Source organism: Nerophis ophidion, linkage group LG09, assembly GCF_033978795.1.
Source record: "Nerophis ophidion isolate RoL-2023_Sa linkage group LG09, RoL_Noph_v1.0, whole genome shotgun sequence".
Classification (NCBI taxonomy): Eukaryota; Metazoa; Chordata; class Actinopteri; order Syngnathiformes; family Syngnathidae; genus Nerophis; species Nerophis ophidion.
The window spans coordinates 57,742,956-57,761,838 of record NC_084619.1 but is presented as its reverse complement, the minus strand read 5'-3'; the positions used below and the strand labels follow the sequence as shown (position 1 = coordinate 57,761,838).

The 18,883-nt window shown below is 40.8% G+C and overlaps 1 protein-coding gene across 6 annotated transcripts in view; it reads right to left on the bottom strand.

The window, feature by feature from the left end:
* ehbp1 (EH domain binding protein 1) overlaps window positions 1–18,883 on the bottom strand; it is a 360,301-nt gene that overhangs the window by 131,653 nt on the left and 209,765 nt on the right. For all 6 annotated transcript variants that reach the window (XM_061911324.1, XM_061911326.1, XM_061911325.1 and 3 more), the window contains 2 exons: window positions 14,885–14,926; window positions 12,137–12,286 (listed from right to left, as the gene is read on the bottom strand). In XM_061911324.1, the coding sequence (XP_061767308.1) occupies window positions 12,137–12,286; window positions 14,885–14,926 (192 nt within the window). The remainder of the gene's footprint in view (window positions 1–12,136; window positions 12,287–14,884; window positions 14,927–18,883) is intronic.

Here is an 18,883-nt window from a genome sequence, read left to right as displayed (position 1 = left end):
ACAGACAGACAGACACACACACACAAACACACGTCAGCGACAGGCGAGTAGGATGGGAAGGTCTTGCCCTTTATATAATTGCTGTTGAGAGGGAAGGACATCAACTTTGTGTAGCGGCGCTACAGGTGGCATGTTGCTACAGACCTCACCTCGCTGCCTTGGGAATTCACGTCACAGTGGACGTCTCCGCAGCTGCGCGGTACATTTAATGAACGCGCACGACGACAACGAGATTCTGAGAGCATGCACAGGACGTGACAAACGCCATCACACCTCAGCAAACAACTTTACTGTGTAATGTAAACTTGGCTGTACTAAAAGTAGAGCAGTCAGTGTAGTATAGATTTACTATCCACTAAAAATGACTCAGCAAAAAAAAAAAATCATTGTCTAAATATCTTATAACATGGGCTGTCAAACAATCAACATATTTAATCGTGATTAATCCTATTGTCCGTTATTAGCTAGTAATTAATCTCAGCGAGATAAAGGTCTTTTAACCAACATTTCTTACGTAATTGTACCTGCTGTTGTGTATTTGGGATCTGCATAGGTTGTGAAATGAAACAGTGGAGGCAGTGCAGAGATAATTATAAAACAATCTTTCCTTTCTTCACACTTCCACTAAACCGGGGGTCAGCAACCCGCGGCTCTCGAGCCGCACACTGTTCTTTAGTTCTGGAGAATTTTTAATAAAGGATTGAAAATGCAAAAAGACGGGGGAAATTTTTTTTTTATGATTTAGTATGTTTTTTGCTTAAGGACAAACATGACGCAACCCTTTCCAATTGTTAGGAAGCCCACTGTTTAAAATGTCTGTGTGTATGCTTCACTGATGACACTATTTGGGCAACATCGTTTTGTCCTACTAATTTTGGCAGTTCTCCAACTCACCATAGTGTGGACTGCGACGCAACAGTTTGTTTACATGTAAAATCTTCCACTACTCCTTTGTCTCATTTTGTCCACCAAAAGTTTTATACTGTACGTGAATGCACAAAAGTGAGCTTTTTTGATCTTATTGACTTGGCATATTTGGTCACTGCATGACTGCAAGCTAATCAATGCTAACATGCTATTTAGGCTAGCTGTATGTACACATTGCATCATTATAACTCACGTGTAGGTATATTTGAGATAATCTAATATCCTTTACTTTTATCGTCTTTGTATATAATTTAGTTTTGCATGTCTCAAGACACAATTTAGATAGTTGTTTGTATGCCATGTTGTTCCAGACCACAGCAAACATTACCTAGCTTGCCAAAGATTGTAATAAATCTATTAAAAGAAGACAGCCTGCCGTTTCCTTTAACTTGGACACACACGTCTATACTTTTGGCCATTAAATGCCAGTAATTTCCACGAGTTATCTCACTTTCTGAGTAGCCTCCGATTTACTCATGGTTTCTAATGTTGTAAAAATGTGTAGAATAAATATTAAATATCAACATTTCTGTCAACGAAGATTTGCATCAGCCTGCTATTATAGCTGAATTAGACACTTACGTCTTTGTTGCCTTCATTATAACACCTATATACGGCTTATATTTTTTTGCGGCTCCAGACAGATTTGTTTTTTGTATTTTTGGTCCAATATGGCTGCTCTAAACGATCCATCTGGAATTTGCTACATTAGTGACTTTTTACAAATTGGTGACGTCAGTGGATTATCTATATATGGTTAAGTTTGAACCGAAGGGCCATTGTAGTCCGACGCTGTAGTCAATAACCTTCTTTTTCTCTATCCTCTTGTTGTGGGGCAGACTGGCTAGTACATGCACGTGCATCCTACACTCTTGCCATTTCTAATACAAAGTAGCGTTTAGTTCGATCTGGACTTCAGATGGAAGCGCTAAAAACAACAACATGGCTGAGGGGGGGAAGACACAGTCGAAATGGAGGCACGTAAATAAAATACTATTACTAAAACAAAATCCAATTGAAGAGCATACAGGTTTAATGTAATGATATGTTGCAATATTGACATTAATAACACAAAGTTGCCATGTAGGCAGTTTTTTTTTTACTTTTAAGCTGTCATTGCACAAAACATAATACAAACCTATAATGTACAGTACACGCCAAAAGTTTCTCATTCAATGCAATTTCTTTCTTTTCATGACTATTTACATTGTAGATTGTCAATGAAGGCATTAAAACTATGAATGAACACGTGGACTTATGTATTTAACAAAAAAAAGGTGAGATAACTGAAAAAATGTTTTCTATTCTAGATTCTTCAAAATAGACACCCTTTGCTCTGATTGCTGCTTTGCACACTCTTGGCATTCTCTCTATGAGTTTTAAGAGATAGTCATCTGAAATTGTTTTCACTTCACATAAAGAAAACGCATTGAAATGAGGTGTGTCCAAACGCGACCCAAGCGGTAGAAGATGGATGGATGGATTATTACATTAGAGAAAAAGTTGTCTACACATGTATTATACATCAGTCTCATAGTAATAACAGTTGTAAAGTGGCTTGGGCATTTTATAAGGATGCCTTGCTGTTGAGGTGTTCAGGACATGTACCACCGGTAGGAGACCACGAGGAAGATCCAGGACACGCTGAAGAGACTATGTCTCTCAGCAGGCCTGGGAGCGCCTCGGGGTCCCCAGGGAAGAGCTGGTGGAAGTGGCTGAGGAGAGGGAAGTCCGGGCTTCCCTGATTGGGCTGCTGCCCCCGCGACCCAAGCGGTAGAAGGTGGATTATTACACAGAGAAAAAGTTGTATACACATGTATTAAAAATCAGTCTCTTAGATTCGTTATAAACTCATCAACTTTTAATCAGAAGGGTTCAATCTCTCTTCTGTGCTTATTTGAAGCCGACACGACAAATGGCCTCAGAGGAGATCATGTTTGAAAAAAAGCGACATTTTTTACCCAACTTTTGTATTGAAGGGGGAATTGCAAACTTCCTGTTGATTTTAGCTGGGGGTTGTCAGTGTATGAAATATAGGTCTAAGTGAGACCCACATGGTGATTTTTGTTTCCTGTGTCTACGACAATCCTACTGGGAGTTAGAGGCAGTTTTGTCTGTGTTTTCTTCCTAGGGGGCGCAAAAGCGCAATTTTGAGTTTTGGGGTTTGGTTTTTTGATTAAATCGCAATTTTCGCCAGTCCTGATGTGTGTGTCCAATTTGGTGAGTTTTGAAGCATGTGAAGGGGGTCAAATTACAGCTCAAAGAGGCGGCGGTATAATAATAAAGAATAATAAAATGCTAGATATTCAATAGGTTCCTCTGTCCCAAAGGGATATCGGTCCCTAATAATTGAAAGCAAAGTAAAAAAATAAACATATCTTGGAGTATCTTTTAAAAATGGAAGAAGCAGAAAGAATTGCGTTCTAAGTCACACTTATTTGAACTGCTTTTGGAGCAGAAGAGAGCTGGAAGGTAAACTGAAAACATTTGACATTTTCTCTCTTGGAGTGGTGGAAGTGATTGTGTCAAAGATGAACAGCAGGCATGCAAGAGTGTGTGTGTGTGTGTGTGCGTGCGTGCGTGTTACTGCTTTTTTCTCTGATGGCTTGTTCAGTTCTTGTGATGCAATGGAGAGAGCTGCATTTCTCTTTGCTCATTAACACACACACACACACACACACACACACACACACACACAACACACACAACACACACGCACCCACAACACACACATGCACGCACACACGTACACGCAAGTTTGGAGACTGCCTTTGATCTCTCCCCTGGCCAATTCAGCCACGACACATCCCCACACACTCCAACACACACCGTGCAAAGGAACTCCCAGCAAACTATTTAGTTGCATTAGGGGCAGATGCTTCAAAAGACCGAAGTCAGGGGGGGTTTAAGGACTGGGAAAAAAAAGAAGGGGAAAAAAGTGGGCGCTTGGAGAAGAAAGGGAGTTAATAAGAAAGCTACAAAAAAAAAAAAACGGGTAGCATGGTGATACTGGAGTTAGTGCATGTGCCTCACAATACGAAGGTCCTGAGTAGTCTTGGGTTCAATCCCGGGCTCAGGATCTTTCTGTGTGGATTTTGCATGTTCTGACTGGGTGGGTTCCCTCCGGGTACTCAGCCTCCTCCCAACTGGGGATAGGTTAATTGGCAACACTAAATGGTCCCTAGTGTGTGAATGTGAATGTTGTCTGTCTATCTGTGTAGGCCCTGTAATGAGGTGGCGACTTGTCCAGGGTGTACCCCGCCTTCCGCTCGAATGCAGCTGAGATAGGCTCCAGCACCCCCCTGCGACCACGAACGGGACAAGCGGTAGTAAATGGATGGATGGATGGATGGATGGATGGATGGACAAAAAATAAAAAACAAGTGATGAGTGTTTATACGTATTTTGCATATCAGAAGTGTCTAAACTCGGGGTGTTCCAACTTGCATACTGAAAAGTCAAAACAGCGGGTGGCATTTTTAATTTTTTTTATTTTGTTAAATAAATAAATACCACTGCGAAAAACAAATGTTCTATGTCGTGTATTTAAAAAAAAACGTTGTTGACTTTTTGTTATAGGTCACAAAGTATAATACTATTAGTTATTAATGTCAACATTTCAGCTTTTTCTCAATACACTAACCTTTTGGTCCCATTTCTTACATTTCTACTGTTGTTTTTTTTGGGATTGATTTTATTTTGACATGTTGGGATCACTAATCTAAACTCTTTCCCCTGCGGGTGGTTTACTGAAAATCTAAAAATTGTGCGAGGTCACTTTGATATTTCGTAGAAATTTAAAGGGGAACTGCACTTTTTATTTTTTATTTTACCTATCATACACAATCATGAAAGAAGTGGAGTAAATTATATTTATATAGCGCTTTTCTTTTGTGACTCAAAGCGCTTTACATAGTGAAACCCAATATCTAAGTTCCATTTAAACCAGTGTAAGTGGCACTGGGAGCAGGTGGGTAAAGTATCTTGCCCAAGGACACAACGGCAGTGACTCGTTTGGTGGACGCTGGAATGGAACCTGGAACCCTCAAGTTGCTGGCACGGCCACTCTACCAACCGAGCTATGCCGCCCCAAGAGACATGACGATGGATGGAAGTTTTGTAGCTTATTCTAGCCATCCACAGCAAAACTACACGTATGGGATTCTTCATTCATCACTCCAAGCAACGTTTGTAAGTTTTACAATATAACTAAAATAATTGTGATGCATGCAGGAGTGTTTTCAAACATATATGTACGTGCTATCATAATGCAATGAAGCTAGCTTTATTAGCATTTGCTAAAATATGTTATTATTATCAACTTACAATGACATTATTTTTGTATTTTTTCAGTTTCGTAAAATTCACCAAAACGTCACCGTGGAGTTATTGAGTCGGTTTATCTGATTGGAGAGCTAACTTTCGCAGCTAGTGGGTCCATGACGATGACTTCTGTTTTGTTTGATCAGCCTTTATTAAACGATGCAGCTAATTTATGGATTTTTTTCCCGCCGAGGGCCATAATACAAATAGTGAAAAACAAACAAACAAGCAAATACAAGGTGTGCTATTGATTGTGCTATTGCGCCATCTTTTGGACCAGTTCGCTCAATGTGGTGCCCTTCTGTTTAGAGGTTTTGACCGGAAGTAGAAGTGTCGTTCCTTCTTCTAGCCATCCATAGCAAAACTACCCGTATGGGATTCTTCATTCATCACTCCAAGCAACGTTTGTAAGTTTTACAATATATATAAAACAATTGTTACTTACTAAACCATCCCATGTGTGATGTCTGTAGGAGTGTTTTTTTGCATATTTGTACGTGCTATCATAATGCAATTAATCTACCATTATTATCATATTACCCTTCTGTTTTGTTTGATCAGCCCTTATTAAACGATGCGGCTAATTTATGGATTTTTTTCCCGCCGAGGGGATAATACAAATAGTGAAAAACAAACAAACAAGCAAATACAAGGTGTGCTATTGATTGTGCTATTGTGCCATCTTTTGGACCAGTTCGCTCACTGTTTAGAGGTTTCGACCGGAAGTAGAAGTGTCGTTCCTTCTTCTAGCCATCCATAGCAAAACTACCCGTATGGGATTCTTCATTCATCACTCCAAGCAACGTTTGTAAGTTTTACAATATAACTAAAACAATTGTTACTTACTAAACCATCCCATGTGTGATGTCTGTAGGAGTGTTTTTTGCATATTTGTACGTGCTATCATAATGCAATGAAGCTAGCATTATTTGCATATTACCTTACAATGGCATTTTTTTTGTATTGTTTCAGTTTCGTGAATTCACCAAATCGTCACCGTGGAGTTATTGGGTCCGTTTGACTGATTAGAGAGCAATGTGGGTCCATGACAATAGCTTCTGTTTTGTTTGATTGGCCGTTTTACTGCTGTGTTGCAGACACCGTTTGGAAACAATTCAGGTATGTAAATAAACATTTACAAAAGCTTTCTGTGTAAATAAGTGAAGTGAATCATATTTATATAGCACTTTTTCTCTAGTGACTCAAAGCTCTTTACATAGTGAAACCCAATATTTAAGTTACATTTAAACCAGTGTGGGTGGCACCGGGAGCCGGTGGGTAAAGCGTCTTTGCCCAAGGACACAACGGCAGTGACTAGAATGGCGGAAGCGGGAATCGAACCTGGAACCCTCAAGTTGCTGGCACGGCCACTCTACCAACCGAGCTATGTCGCCCCTAATAACTAATTTCACAGCATGTCCAGTGTGGCTAATATATGGAAACATTTTATTTTCTTCTCAAATTTAGAGGGTACTCATATACCGGTGCGTTATATACCTCGGAAAATACGGTATAAGTGATTTTACCAACACTTTGTGTTGTTTTCTGCTTTTCAGTACGTGTAAAGTGTTGATTAGAGTTAGGGCAATGGTGGCAGGCTTGATTTGTTTTTTTGTGTGTCTCCTTTTTCTGCAGCCTGCATGATAAGTTTAGAAGCAGAGGCCTTGTTTTGGTCGCAAGAGTGCAAAAAAAAAAAAGAAAAAAAGGAGGAAAGCAGTTCAGAGAGCGGCGGGGAGCCGCAGGTCAGTACGGCAGAGACCCCCGACGTCCCCTCCGCTCCTGTGGGGCGGGAGAAGGAGAGGGGATGGTGGAGGGGAGAGGGGGTGGGCGGGGGGACGCTCGTCGGCAAAAATCAAACAGGACCCAATTATAGGAATCTCAACGAGTCAGTGAGCAGGGGAACTCTCTTACCTGGAAAAACACAGAGGAATGTGCACGCACTCCTCCAGCACACACACTCCAGACCTCAAAAGCATGCAAATACTGTGAACAGGTGACGCACACGCACGCACACACACACACACACACACACACACACACACACACACACACACACACACACACACACACACACACACACACACACACACACACACACACACACACAGCTTCTAAACTGTGTGAATGGTGATAATTAACATGGCCAGGCCGCTGTGAAATTACTACTCTCATCTGCTAATGAAGAAGATGACCTGAAGCGGAGAGACTTTTCCCATAAAATTGCAAACAGAGAGTTCAAACACCGCGCGGATGACAACACTGGGCGCCGGACGATTGGGGCGAGGAGACGTCAAAGTAAAAAGTGCGTGACAACTATTGGCGATGGACACGGAGAATGGAGAGAAGCACACACAGAGGTAGATGGTGAAAAAGACAGAGAGAGAAAGTGCTATAGAGGACAGCAAAGAACAGAAGTGGACCTGTGACCTTTGATGAAAGAAACACTCACTGTGGGCTACAATTAGGGGTGGCAGGAGGGAGAGCATAGGTCAGGAGAACAGGGCGACACACACACACACACACACACACACACACACACACACACACACACACACACACACACACACACACACACACACACACACACACACACACACACACACACACACACACACACACACACACACACACACACACACACACACACACACACACACACACACACACACACACACACACACACACTCTCTCTCTCAAAGTAGCTGAGATGATGTACTGTACAACAACAAAGTGTCTACACTGGAAGGCAGTGGCTCGGGAAATCATGGTCAAATGCCCTGCTTGGATGAGTTTGGTGTGGAGTAACTGATTCTATATTGGATTCAGTAAGGACTGGACTCACACTATTATGTTAGATCAATTATGGACTGGACTCTCACTATTATGTTAGATCCACCATGGACTGGACTCTCCCTATTATGTTAGATCCATTATGGACTGAACTCTCACAATATTATGTTAGATCCACTAAGGACTGGACTCTCACTATTATGTTAAATCCACTATGGACTAGACTCTCAGTATTATTTTAGATCCACTATGGACTGGACTCTCACGTTATTATGTCAGATCCACTATGGACTGGACTCTCACTATTATGTTAAAACCACTATGGACTGGACTCTCACTATTATGTTAGATCCATTATGGACTGAACTCTCACTATTATGTTAGATCCACCATGGACTGGACCAAAGGGGAAGCAAACCATCCAGACTGTTATTGACGCAAAGTTCAAAAGCCAGCATCTGTGATGGTATGGGGGTGCATTAGTGCCCAAGGCACCATTAATGCTGAAAGGTACATACAGGTTTTGGAACAACATATGTTGCCTTCCAAGCGCCGTCTTTTCCATATTTCAGCAAGACAATGCCAAATCACATTCAGCATGTGTTACAACAACGTGGCTTCGTAAAAAAAGAGTGCGGGAACTTTCCTAGCCCGCCTGCAGTCCAGACCTGTCTCCCATCGAAAATGCGTGGCGCATTATGAAACGTAAAATACGACAGCGGAGACCCCGAACTGTGGAACGACTGAAGTTCTACATAAAACAAGAATGGGAAAGAATTCCACTTTCAAAGCTTCAACAATTAGTTTCCTCAGTTCCCAAACGTTTATTGAGTGTTGTTAAAAGAAAAGGGGATGTAACTCGGTGGTGAACATGCCCTTTCCCAACTACTTTGGCACGTGTAGCAGCCTTGAAATTCTAAGTATTATTTGCAAAAAAAAAAAATTAAAGTTTATGAGTTGGAACATCACATCCATTGCTTTCCTCCTCTCTAAGGTTCTCATAGTCATCATTGTCACCGACGTCCCACTGGGTCATTATTGTCACCGATGTCCCACTGGGTGTGAGTTTTCCTTGCCCTTATGTGGGCCTACCGAGGATGTCGTGGTGGTTTGTGCAGCCCTTTGAGACACTAGTGATTTAGGGCTATATAAGTAAACATTGATTGATTGATTGATCTTGTCTTTGTAGTGCATTCAATTGAATATGGGTTGAAAAGGATTTGCAAATAATTGTATTCTGTTTATATTTACATCTAACACAATTTCCCAACTCATATGCAAACGGGGTTTGCATAAATCATCAGAATTTCAGCATCAAGATTAGAGGATGAACATCACATTTTCAATACAATATTGTGGCAGACACAAAATGACTATAATGCGGGGGCTTTAAAACACCATCGCTGTGGACAGATCACCCTTTCCTCCTTTGCAGCCTCCCTGGAAGAAGAAAGCCTGCTTTAATTTCATTAAATTCTACCTTGTGCATGCTAAACAGCACGGCACCTACTTAGACAGATAGGCAGTAAGACGGAGAAGGCATCAGGCCTCGCGGGCTGATAACACGGACACACGCTAATCAAAACAAGACATCAAGTAATCTAATCTGAATCGCTCACAATTATCAGCACGTTGGCCTCGGGGCCAGTCGTGTTCCTTTGATCAATGTTTTCTATTAAAAAAAGTGTAAACAATTCAATATCTGCCGCCGAGGCGTACGCACGGGAGCGCCGTGTGCGACAGCGGGCGGGGGCGGGGTTATTAGGCGACCGTCCTTGGGAGCGTCTGAGGAAATGAGGAGAAAGTCAGACAGGAGGGCTGGACATCAATCTCGCATCACATTGTGAAGCGTAAAATACGACCGCAAAGACCCCGGACTGTTGAACGACTCAAGCTCTACATAAAACAAGAATGGGAAATAATTCCACTTTCAAAGCTTCAACAATTAGTTTCCTCAGTTCCCAAACGTTTATTGAATGTTGTTAAAAGAAAAGGTGATGTGACACAGTGGTGAACATGCCCTTTCCCAACTACTTTGGCACATGTTGCAACCAAGAAATTCTAAGTCAATTAATTTTTGCAAAAAAAAAATAAAGTTTATGAGTTAGAACATCAAATAACTTGTCTTTGTAGTGCAGGGGTGTCAAACTCAAATACAGATTGGGCCAAAATTTAAAACTGAACAAAGCTGCGGTCTAAAGTTGAACATATTAACCTTTTAATAGGGACCCAAACAAGTTTTGCATTGAACATTGAACAAGCAAGGCTTATATACAGTAACTTTATAGTGACATGCGAAATCGAGTTTCAAATAATAATAATGATAATTAAAAAATATCAATGGCATATCAAATACAATTTAAATACAAATTTAATGTCTCTTTTCTATTTGCAGCCTTCTGAGGTAACTATCAAATCATATTGTAGCGTCCCGAAAAAGTTAGTGCTCCAAGGGGTTCTGGGTATTTGTTCTGTTGTGTTTATGTTATGTTACAGTGCAGATATTCTCCCGAAATGTGTTTGTCATTCTTGATGTGAGTTCACGGTGTGGGGCATATTTGTAACAGCGTTAAAGTTGTTTATACGGCCACCCTCAGTGTGACCCGTATGGCTGTTGACCAAGTATGCCTTGCATTCACTTATGTGTGTGTAGTAGCCGCATAAAATATGCGAGTGGGCCTGCACGCTTTTTGTATGGAGGAAATGCGGACGTGATGACAGGTTGTAGAGAATGCTAAAGGCAGTGCCTTAAAGGCACGCCCTCAATATTGTTCTCCGGGTGAAAATCGGGAGAATGCTTGCCCCGGGAGATTTTCGGGAGGGGCACTGAACTTCGGGAGGATTGGCAAGTGTGAGAAATTGCGGTGTTACAGTGGCACCGCTGCTGTGTAATAACGGCGGGCCAGCTGTAACGTTAATTTGATATTGCCTCAAGGGCCAAATTAAATTACACGATGGGGCCAGAGTTTGACACCCATGTTGTAGTGCATTCAATTGAATATGGGTTGAAAAGGATTTGCAAATCATTGTATTCCGTTTATATTTACCTCTAACACAATTTCCCAACTCAAACGGAAACGGGTTTTGTACCAGTGCGCTCTATGGTCTGGAAAATACGGTCTTCATAAAATACACAGGCAATTATGTAACATCATGAGGCGAAACTCCATACATTTATATTCATATAATATTCACTGTTACAGGGCGGCCATAACCGCGAGGGGGCTCTCTGTGAAAATGAGCTCGACACGCCTGCTTTAGAGGGTCCGCCCTCTTGAAAGAGGACGGCAACCTTCTTCCTCGCCGCTTCAAAAGGCTCGAATCGAGTCGCTTTGCCCGGCCGAGGACTTTTTGCGGCAGCAGTCCTTGAAAGGCCCTTGTTTGTTTCTTCAGATTGTGTGGCGGCACATTTGCATGCACGTCAAAGAAATATCTCAATTTTCTTCATGGAGTCATGCAGCTGCCGCCTTTTAGATATTTCTCCGACCAAACAGCATTTATTCTACACACTTCTTCCTCTTTAACGCCGCTGAAGATTTGACCACTGCGCTTTCCCAAGGTAACTCTTGGTCCATTAGTGCACCCCCCCACCCCACCCCCCGTGCCCTCCTAGTGTATTATGTTCAGTGGAGCATGCTGGCTTTAAGGACGGCAATTTCACTTGCCAGGTTGCCTCCTTCCCACCTTTTTTTTTTTTTTTTTTTTACCTTCGACGCACTTTTTCGCTGACAGGTGTTGTCGTGCATTTACTCACTGCGTCGGAATTCTGACCGGGGGGGGGCAACACGTTTGGACAGCGCGTCATAAAAATTGTGCGTGGAGAGGATGACCAAAGAGTGAGGGGGTAAGGAAAATGGCAGAAGTGTTTATAGGAAAAAGAAAGAAAAAAAAAGGCAAGGAGGGGTGAGTTGACATTACAGGTTTTGACATCTTCAAGAGAGTGTGAGCAGAAGTTAACGAGGAGGTGAGTGTTGGCGCAAAGTGCTCACTTCCCGGGCAGGGGACAATTTGGACAAGCTCTCGTCCCCGCCTGAACGAACCCCGTGCTGACCCCAACAGTCCGAGAAAGAGGCGTGAAACGTAGACGGTGACTTACATCGCAGACGCTGCTGCTTTTGTTCGGCGCGGACGCGCCCGACGAGTTGGGGGCGCTCTTGTTGGTGGCCTTGGTGGCGGCGTCTCGGCGGGCCTGTTCCAGCAGGAGGCGGGCTCGCTCCTTCAGCTCCTCCTGACGGGACAACGCCTTCTACAAGTTTGCAACACAGGAAGGGAAACAGGTCACGAGGGGGGGGGGCTCCAAAGTGCAAAACAGCAGAAATTTGAGATTAGAGATGTCCGGTAATGGCTTTTTTGCCGATCTCCGATATTCCGATATTGTCCAACTCTTAGTTACCGATTCCGGTGGCGGGGTTTGCTGCTAGTCAGGAATTGTCATGGTTACAAAGGATTCTGGGTATTTGTTGTGTTGCGTTTATGTTGTGTTACTGGGGGTGTTCTCCCAAAATGTGTTTGTCAATCTTGTCTGGTGTGGCTTCACAGCGTGGCGCATATTACTTAGAGTGTTAAAATTGTTTATATCACAACCATTAGTGTACTCTGTGTCACCCAGTATGCCTTGCAGTCGTGTGCGTGTTGCAGCGGAAGCCACACACAACATGTTGCTGGACTGACAAGCAGAGCGTACATGCTGTAGAGGGCGACAAAGTCAATGACTTCATAGCACGCCCTATTACTTATTATCTGGGTGACCGCCGGCAGTCATTTTAGAGAATATTAGCGTCTCCTATTGTCTTCTTCGGTTTGTGACACGGGTCTTAAATGTTTCTTTGAATGGCAAAGGATACCGATCCCAGAATCATGTGTATCAAATATTTCCGGATGGTTCAACCGCCACCCGCCCGAATCTAATTAAAATCTATTTTTTCGTCACTTCACCCGCCCGACCTGCGGTTTATCCGCGGATGAGACCGCAAACCGCGCATCTCTAACGGCTACCCTCAGTGTGACCTGTATGGCTGTTGACCCAGTATGATTGCATTCACTTGTGTGTGTGTGAAAAGCTGTAGATATTATGTGATTGGGCCGGCACGCAAAGGCAGTGCCTTTAAGGTTTATTGGTGCCCTGTACTTCTCCCTACGTCCGTGTACCACTCCGTACAGCGGCGTTTTAGTCATAAATTTTACTTTTTGAAACCGATACTTTTTGATATCACATTGTAAAGCATTTTTCGGCCGATTATATCAGTAGTCCGATATTATCGGACATCTCTACTCGAGATACAAACTTAACTGGTTCTTGAACAGGGTTCGCAAATCGAAAAGTTTCCCCATAAGAAACATTTTCCTACACTTTGAACCCTGCGGCTTATAAAACGGTGCGGCTAATTTCAGAATTTTTCTTCAAAATAGTTTTCATTAAACATGCAAATGGTGTTATTGTTTGTGCTATGGCGCCACCTTTAGTTGTCTGCTCACCGCAGGTGCAGCCGGTTGAATGCCTACAGGTGCTTCCTACTGTTTAATGCTTTGAACTGCAAGTAAAAGTGCCCGTCTTTTTCTAATCTTCCATATTTTTTCTACTCGTATGGATTCTGTCTATATTGTAAATTTTACAATATAACAGACAATTCTTACCTACTCAACTGCGCCGTGTGTGCTGTCTGTTGGAGTGGTTTCATGCATATTTGTACGTGCTATCATAATGTAATGAAGCTAGCGTCGTTAGCATTAGCTAATATGCTAACCCAGTTACGAGTGTTTGTGTTAGTATTATTAACTTATTTTTGTATTGTGGGGACGACAATACAACAATGTTGTTGGTTTTTATTTGCTGCTATTTTTTCAGTACATAAACAAGGTAAAAAAAAATGTAGTACTTTGCTTTTCCTTTCTTTTAATTGAACGTTTTAATAGTAATTTAATGTTTTGTAACAACTGAATGAGCAGCACAGTAATAGTATAAATACATATTTATGAATGAATTAGTTGTTGGTAAGCACACACCTGCATTTAGAAGTTGATGGAAAAATTAGAGCCATATGTGGACGCATTCTTATCCGATTAGTCGAGTAATCATTAAGATAATCGTTGACTAATCGACTATCAAAATAATCGTTAGTTGCAGCCCTAATTGAAAATACTGTTTACATATTTGGCAAAGTAAATCCCAACATTCAGGGAGGCCAGAAAAATATATGTCGATAAACCAGGCAAGGAGAAAGTGCAACCTGTGTTAAATTAGGAGCAACAATTGAAAAATGATATAATACTAATTACACATGTTTGTTTTTAATTGTGTGTAACATTTTTTTTAGCATGTCAGAAGAAAACATATGATAAATGAATCATGAACAAATATGTCAATTAAATAATGACATCACGCCCTGGCCACCGCAAGTATATTGGCAATCTGTGGGAAACAGTGACAGGAATAAAAAAACCTAGAATAATATTTTGTGTTACATTCTACAGTGCTTGTTCTGTTTTCAGACATGTAATGAGAAACTGGAAATATGTGATGCGCCATGATGTAACTGTTTGCATGTTCCAAATTAATTAATACCATCACCATGGGCCACAGGTGAGGGGTGGGAAGGAAGCGAGGCACACTTTGGCTTTCAGCCGATCGCAGGGCACATGTAGAAAAATCACTTTTCACACAATTGAAAGTCATGCAGGTAACATGCATGCATGCTTGTGAGTATGGGAAGAAGCCGGAGTATTTGGATAAAAACAGAACCCAGTTCTATTATGTATAAACAAATGCAGCGTAGCAGAAACATCAAAATGGCCACATGTGCGGTAATGTGTTAGCATTGAGACAAAGATGCAGTCTGGTTCTCACCTTCTCAGCAGTGGGACTTGAAACAGGTGTGGGCGCTTGTTCCTTTAAAAGAGAAAAGTATTTACTCCAAGTGTGCAAATGAAATGTGACCACTATTAGACTACCCAGAAACGGTGTTACGTACTTACTTACCTTCCTGTGCACAAGATATAGGAAAACAATCATCACATTTCTAAAGCAACCAAGAAGGGTTAGAACATGGGTGTCCAAACCATGCCCCAAAGGCTTGGTGCGTCCCGCCGGCGTGTTCAGTTTGGCCCGCAAGACTTTGCAAGTTTATCAAGTAATCTAACCCGCAGTGTGCCTCCAACATAATTTTGAATATCTGACAGTACAAATGCTACACTTTTGCCACCATCTGGTGGACAACGTGACAAATTTAAGTTAATGACCATGAATTGCAGGTTGAAGTGTACAATCCTAACATTTTCCACTCATGGCGCGAATAAACAGAAAAAAAATTAACACACATAGTCACACAGAACACAACCTGCTCAATGAACTTTGTGGATATTATAAAAAATTTCAATGCACCACACAGAATTCAAAATTACATCCGTTTATATCCCCTGCAATGCATGATGGGAAAAATGCAACACACTCTCTTCACACTTGTCCATGTTTGGCACATTTTAGCTGCTTAATATTTCTGATTGATTGCAAAACTTTATGGAGGTCGCCGTATCCAATTATATTTTTTATAATAATATAATATGTGTACGTAAATATATATATATATATATATATATATATATATATATATACATACATACATACAATTTTTTTTAGCCAAATGCGGCCCCTAAATCAAAATGTTTGGACTCCCCTATATATATATGTATATATATATATATATATATATATATATATACATATACATATATATGTGAGTGAGTGAATTATATTTATATAGCGCTTTTCTCAAGTGACTCAAAGCGCTTTACATAGTGAAACCCAATATCTAAGTTACATTTAAACCAGTGTGGGTGGTACTGGGAGCAGGTGGGTAAAGTGTCTTGCCCAAGGACACAACGGCAGTGACTAGGATGGCAGAAGCGGGAATCGAACCTGCAACCCTCAAGTTGCTGGCACGGCCACTCTACCAACCGAGCTATGTATATGTATGTATATATATATATATATATATATATATATATATATATATATATATATATATATATATATATATATATATATATATATATATATATATAAACAAACAATACGTACACATATGTATAGGCTATATATATGCGTGTATATATACTATGGCTGGACGATATATCGATATACTCTATATATTGCGGGTTTGTCTGTGCGATATAGAAAATGACTATATCGTGATATTCGAGTATACGTTCTCACGCAGTTGCTTTTAGCTGCGGGCATTACACTACAGGCGTTTCTCACTCTTTGTTGTCTCTTCTTCTCACAGAGACGTAAAACAAGCGCTCCTTCTTACATACGTCACATACGTATACGCCCTCGCGAAGCAGAGAAGAAGCGGCATGGGTAACGTAAGCTGTGATGCTAACGATGTGGTGCGGGTATTAATACGAGAAAAAGAAGGTGCGAATCTGGTAACAAATGAAGGAAGAATTCATTCCCAAGAAACACAGCACGGGGTCCGTCGTCTGGCGGTGGTTTGGCTTCAAGCGGGAATATGTCGAACAGACAACCGTAATTTGTCAAGTGTGGGGCAAAAGCCTTGCTAAAAAAGTAGCATGACTGCTAATATGTAGCATCATTTGAAAAGTCACCAGCTAGAGAATGAATAGTGCTTGAAACTCCACGTCAACATCACCACTCGTCGCCACACCAACAAAATGCAGAGGCAACCACTTCCACATCAACACCGTATGAGAAAAATAGTCACCAACAGAAGGAGATAACGTCCGCAGGAACCTACCAGAGTAGGACATACGATACACTATTTGATTTCCTATTATGCAACTCATTTATATTTGACAGTTATTGAAATTTCTTGTGTGACATCATGCACAAATGTTCACTTTATTTGTTTTAAACTATTGCATTGGAAATATGTACAAAAAGTGCACTTTAATTTAGTGTTGTTTTGATATGTCATCTTAGTGACATCATGCACAAAAGTGCACTCAACTAAAATGTGTGTGCCACTGATTAATAACTGGTAAATAAATACAGTTTTGGTCAATTGACTTAGTTGTGATTTCCCTCTCTACATGAAAGTTTAAAATGAGCTTACATTAATGCAGTATGTACGAGAATGTTTTAATGTAGACACATAGAATCATCAAACCAGTGTGATTATGCATCAAGTGTTCATTGTGTATCATCACATGGCCTAAAAATATTGAGATATTAAAAAAAGGCCATATCCCCCAGCCCTATATATATATATATATATATATATGTATATATATATATATATATATGTATATATATATATATATATATATATATATATATATATATATATAGGGCTGGGGGATATGGCCTTTATATATATATATATATATATATATATATATATATATGGGGTGTAACGGTACGTGTATTTGTATTGAACCGTTTCGGTTCGGTGCGGAGGAATACCGAACGAGTTCCACACGAACATATGAAGTCGGCGCCTATGCTAGTCTTAACAAGCTGCTCCGCTCTGTTCTGCCTGCTCTGTACACAGCACCCTGCATTGTCCAGCCCACACAACCATTTGATTGGTTACATACAAAGCCAATCAGCAATGCGTATTCAGAGCGCATGTCGTCAGGTCTTCAGTGTCGATGTCGAGCAGATAGGTCTTTAGCAGGGGAGCAACTCACTCTCCCCAAATTATATTCCAAGTCAACTACTTTTTAAACATCACTATGAGCCCGTTGACCTTCTAGAAACAAACTGCAGCTCAGCTCACTCGCAGTCCTGGCTTTATGTGAAGGCTAGTTAGCTTTTAGCAAAACGTTAACTCATTTTGCAGTGTGCGCGCGGTGTGTTGAAGCAGCAAAAAAGGAAATTATATTAAATGAAGAGTTTCTGTCTCTGATAGTGTATAAAATAATTCAAGTGCATCATAAAGCCTACATAAACTCCATGGTGGTCAGGGATGAATTTTCAGCAATAGTCATATTAATCATTAGTAATGTAGCAGCCTAGTTTTGAATGGCAGGGTCCATGCTATCACATGTTGACAAAAATATAACATTTAGATAATAAAAATCTTCAACAGGCTTCCCCAGTGCTGTAATAAATTAAGCATGATGAGTTGACCTGAAACTGTTTAATGTTGCACTTTTTGTATGTAGAAGAAAAATTGTGTCATTTTATTTCATCTAAGCAACAATTTGAGGCAGTTTAATGTGGATTAACGTGGGCAGAATTATTATAGTGTTCCCAATGTTAAAACGATCAAGCCATTGTTTACAAATTTGGTAAATAAATAACCCAAAAATGTATATTTTGTTGTTTTCTTACTGTACCGAAAATGAACCGAACCGTGACCTCTAAACCGAGGTACGTACCGAACCGAAATTTTTGTGTCAACAAGTTGTGTATATATATATATATATATATATATATATATATATATATATATACACAACTTGTTGACAGGGCCAACTCTACCATGTAGAAGCAAATTTGAGGGGGCGTCTCCAATAAGATCGGCCCGTCTCAAAGAAGAAGTGACAGCTCGGTCCTCTGAAGAGTGAATATATATATATATATTAGGGGTGGGCTAATTAATGCGTTAATTACGCGTTAACTCATCAATCTATTAACGCCGACAATTATTTTATCGCACATTTGCGTATGTTGTTTACATGCTTTTATTTTGTTAACGCCTTTTCTTAACAAGATGGCATCTCCCGGATGTACTTCGGCGCCGAGGAGCTCTTGGTAAAGATGGAACATTTGGCAAAAATACCGGACAATTCTGCAAATTTCATGGCTGGCTTACAGTGTGATCACTCCGGGATCACTTACGACCGCCAGACAATTCTGAATGTGGATAGATCGGGCCGT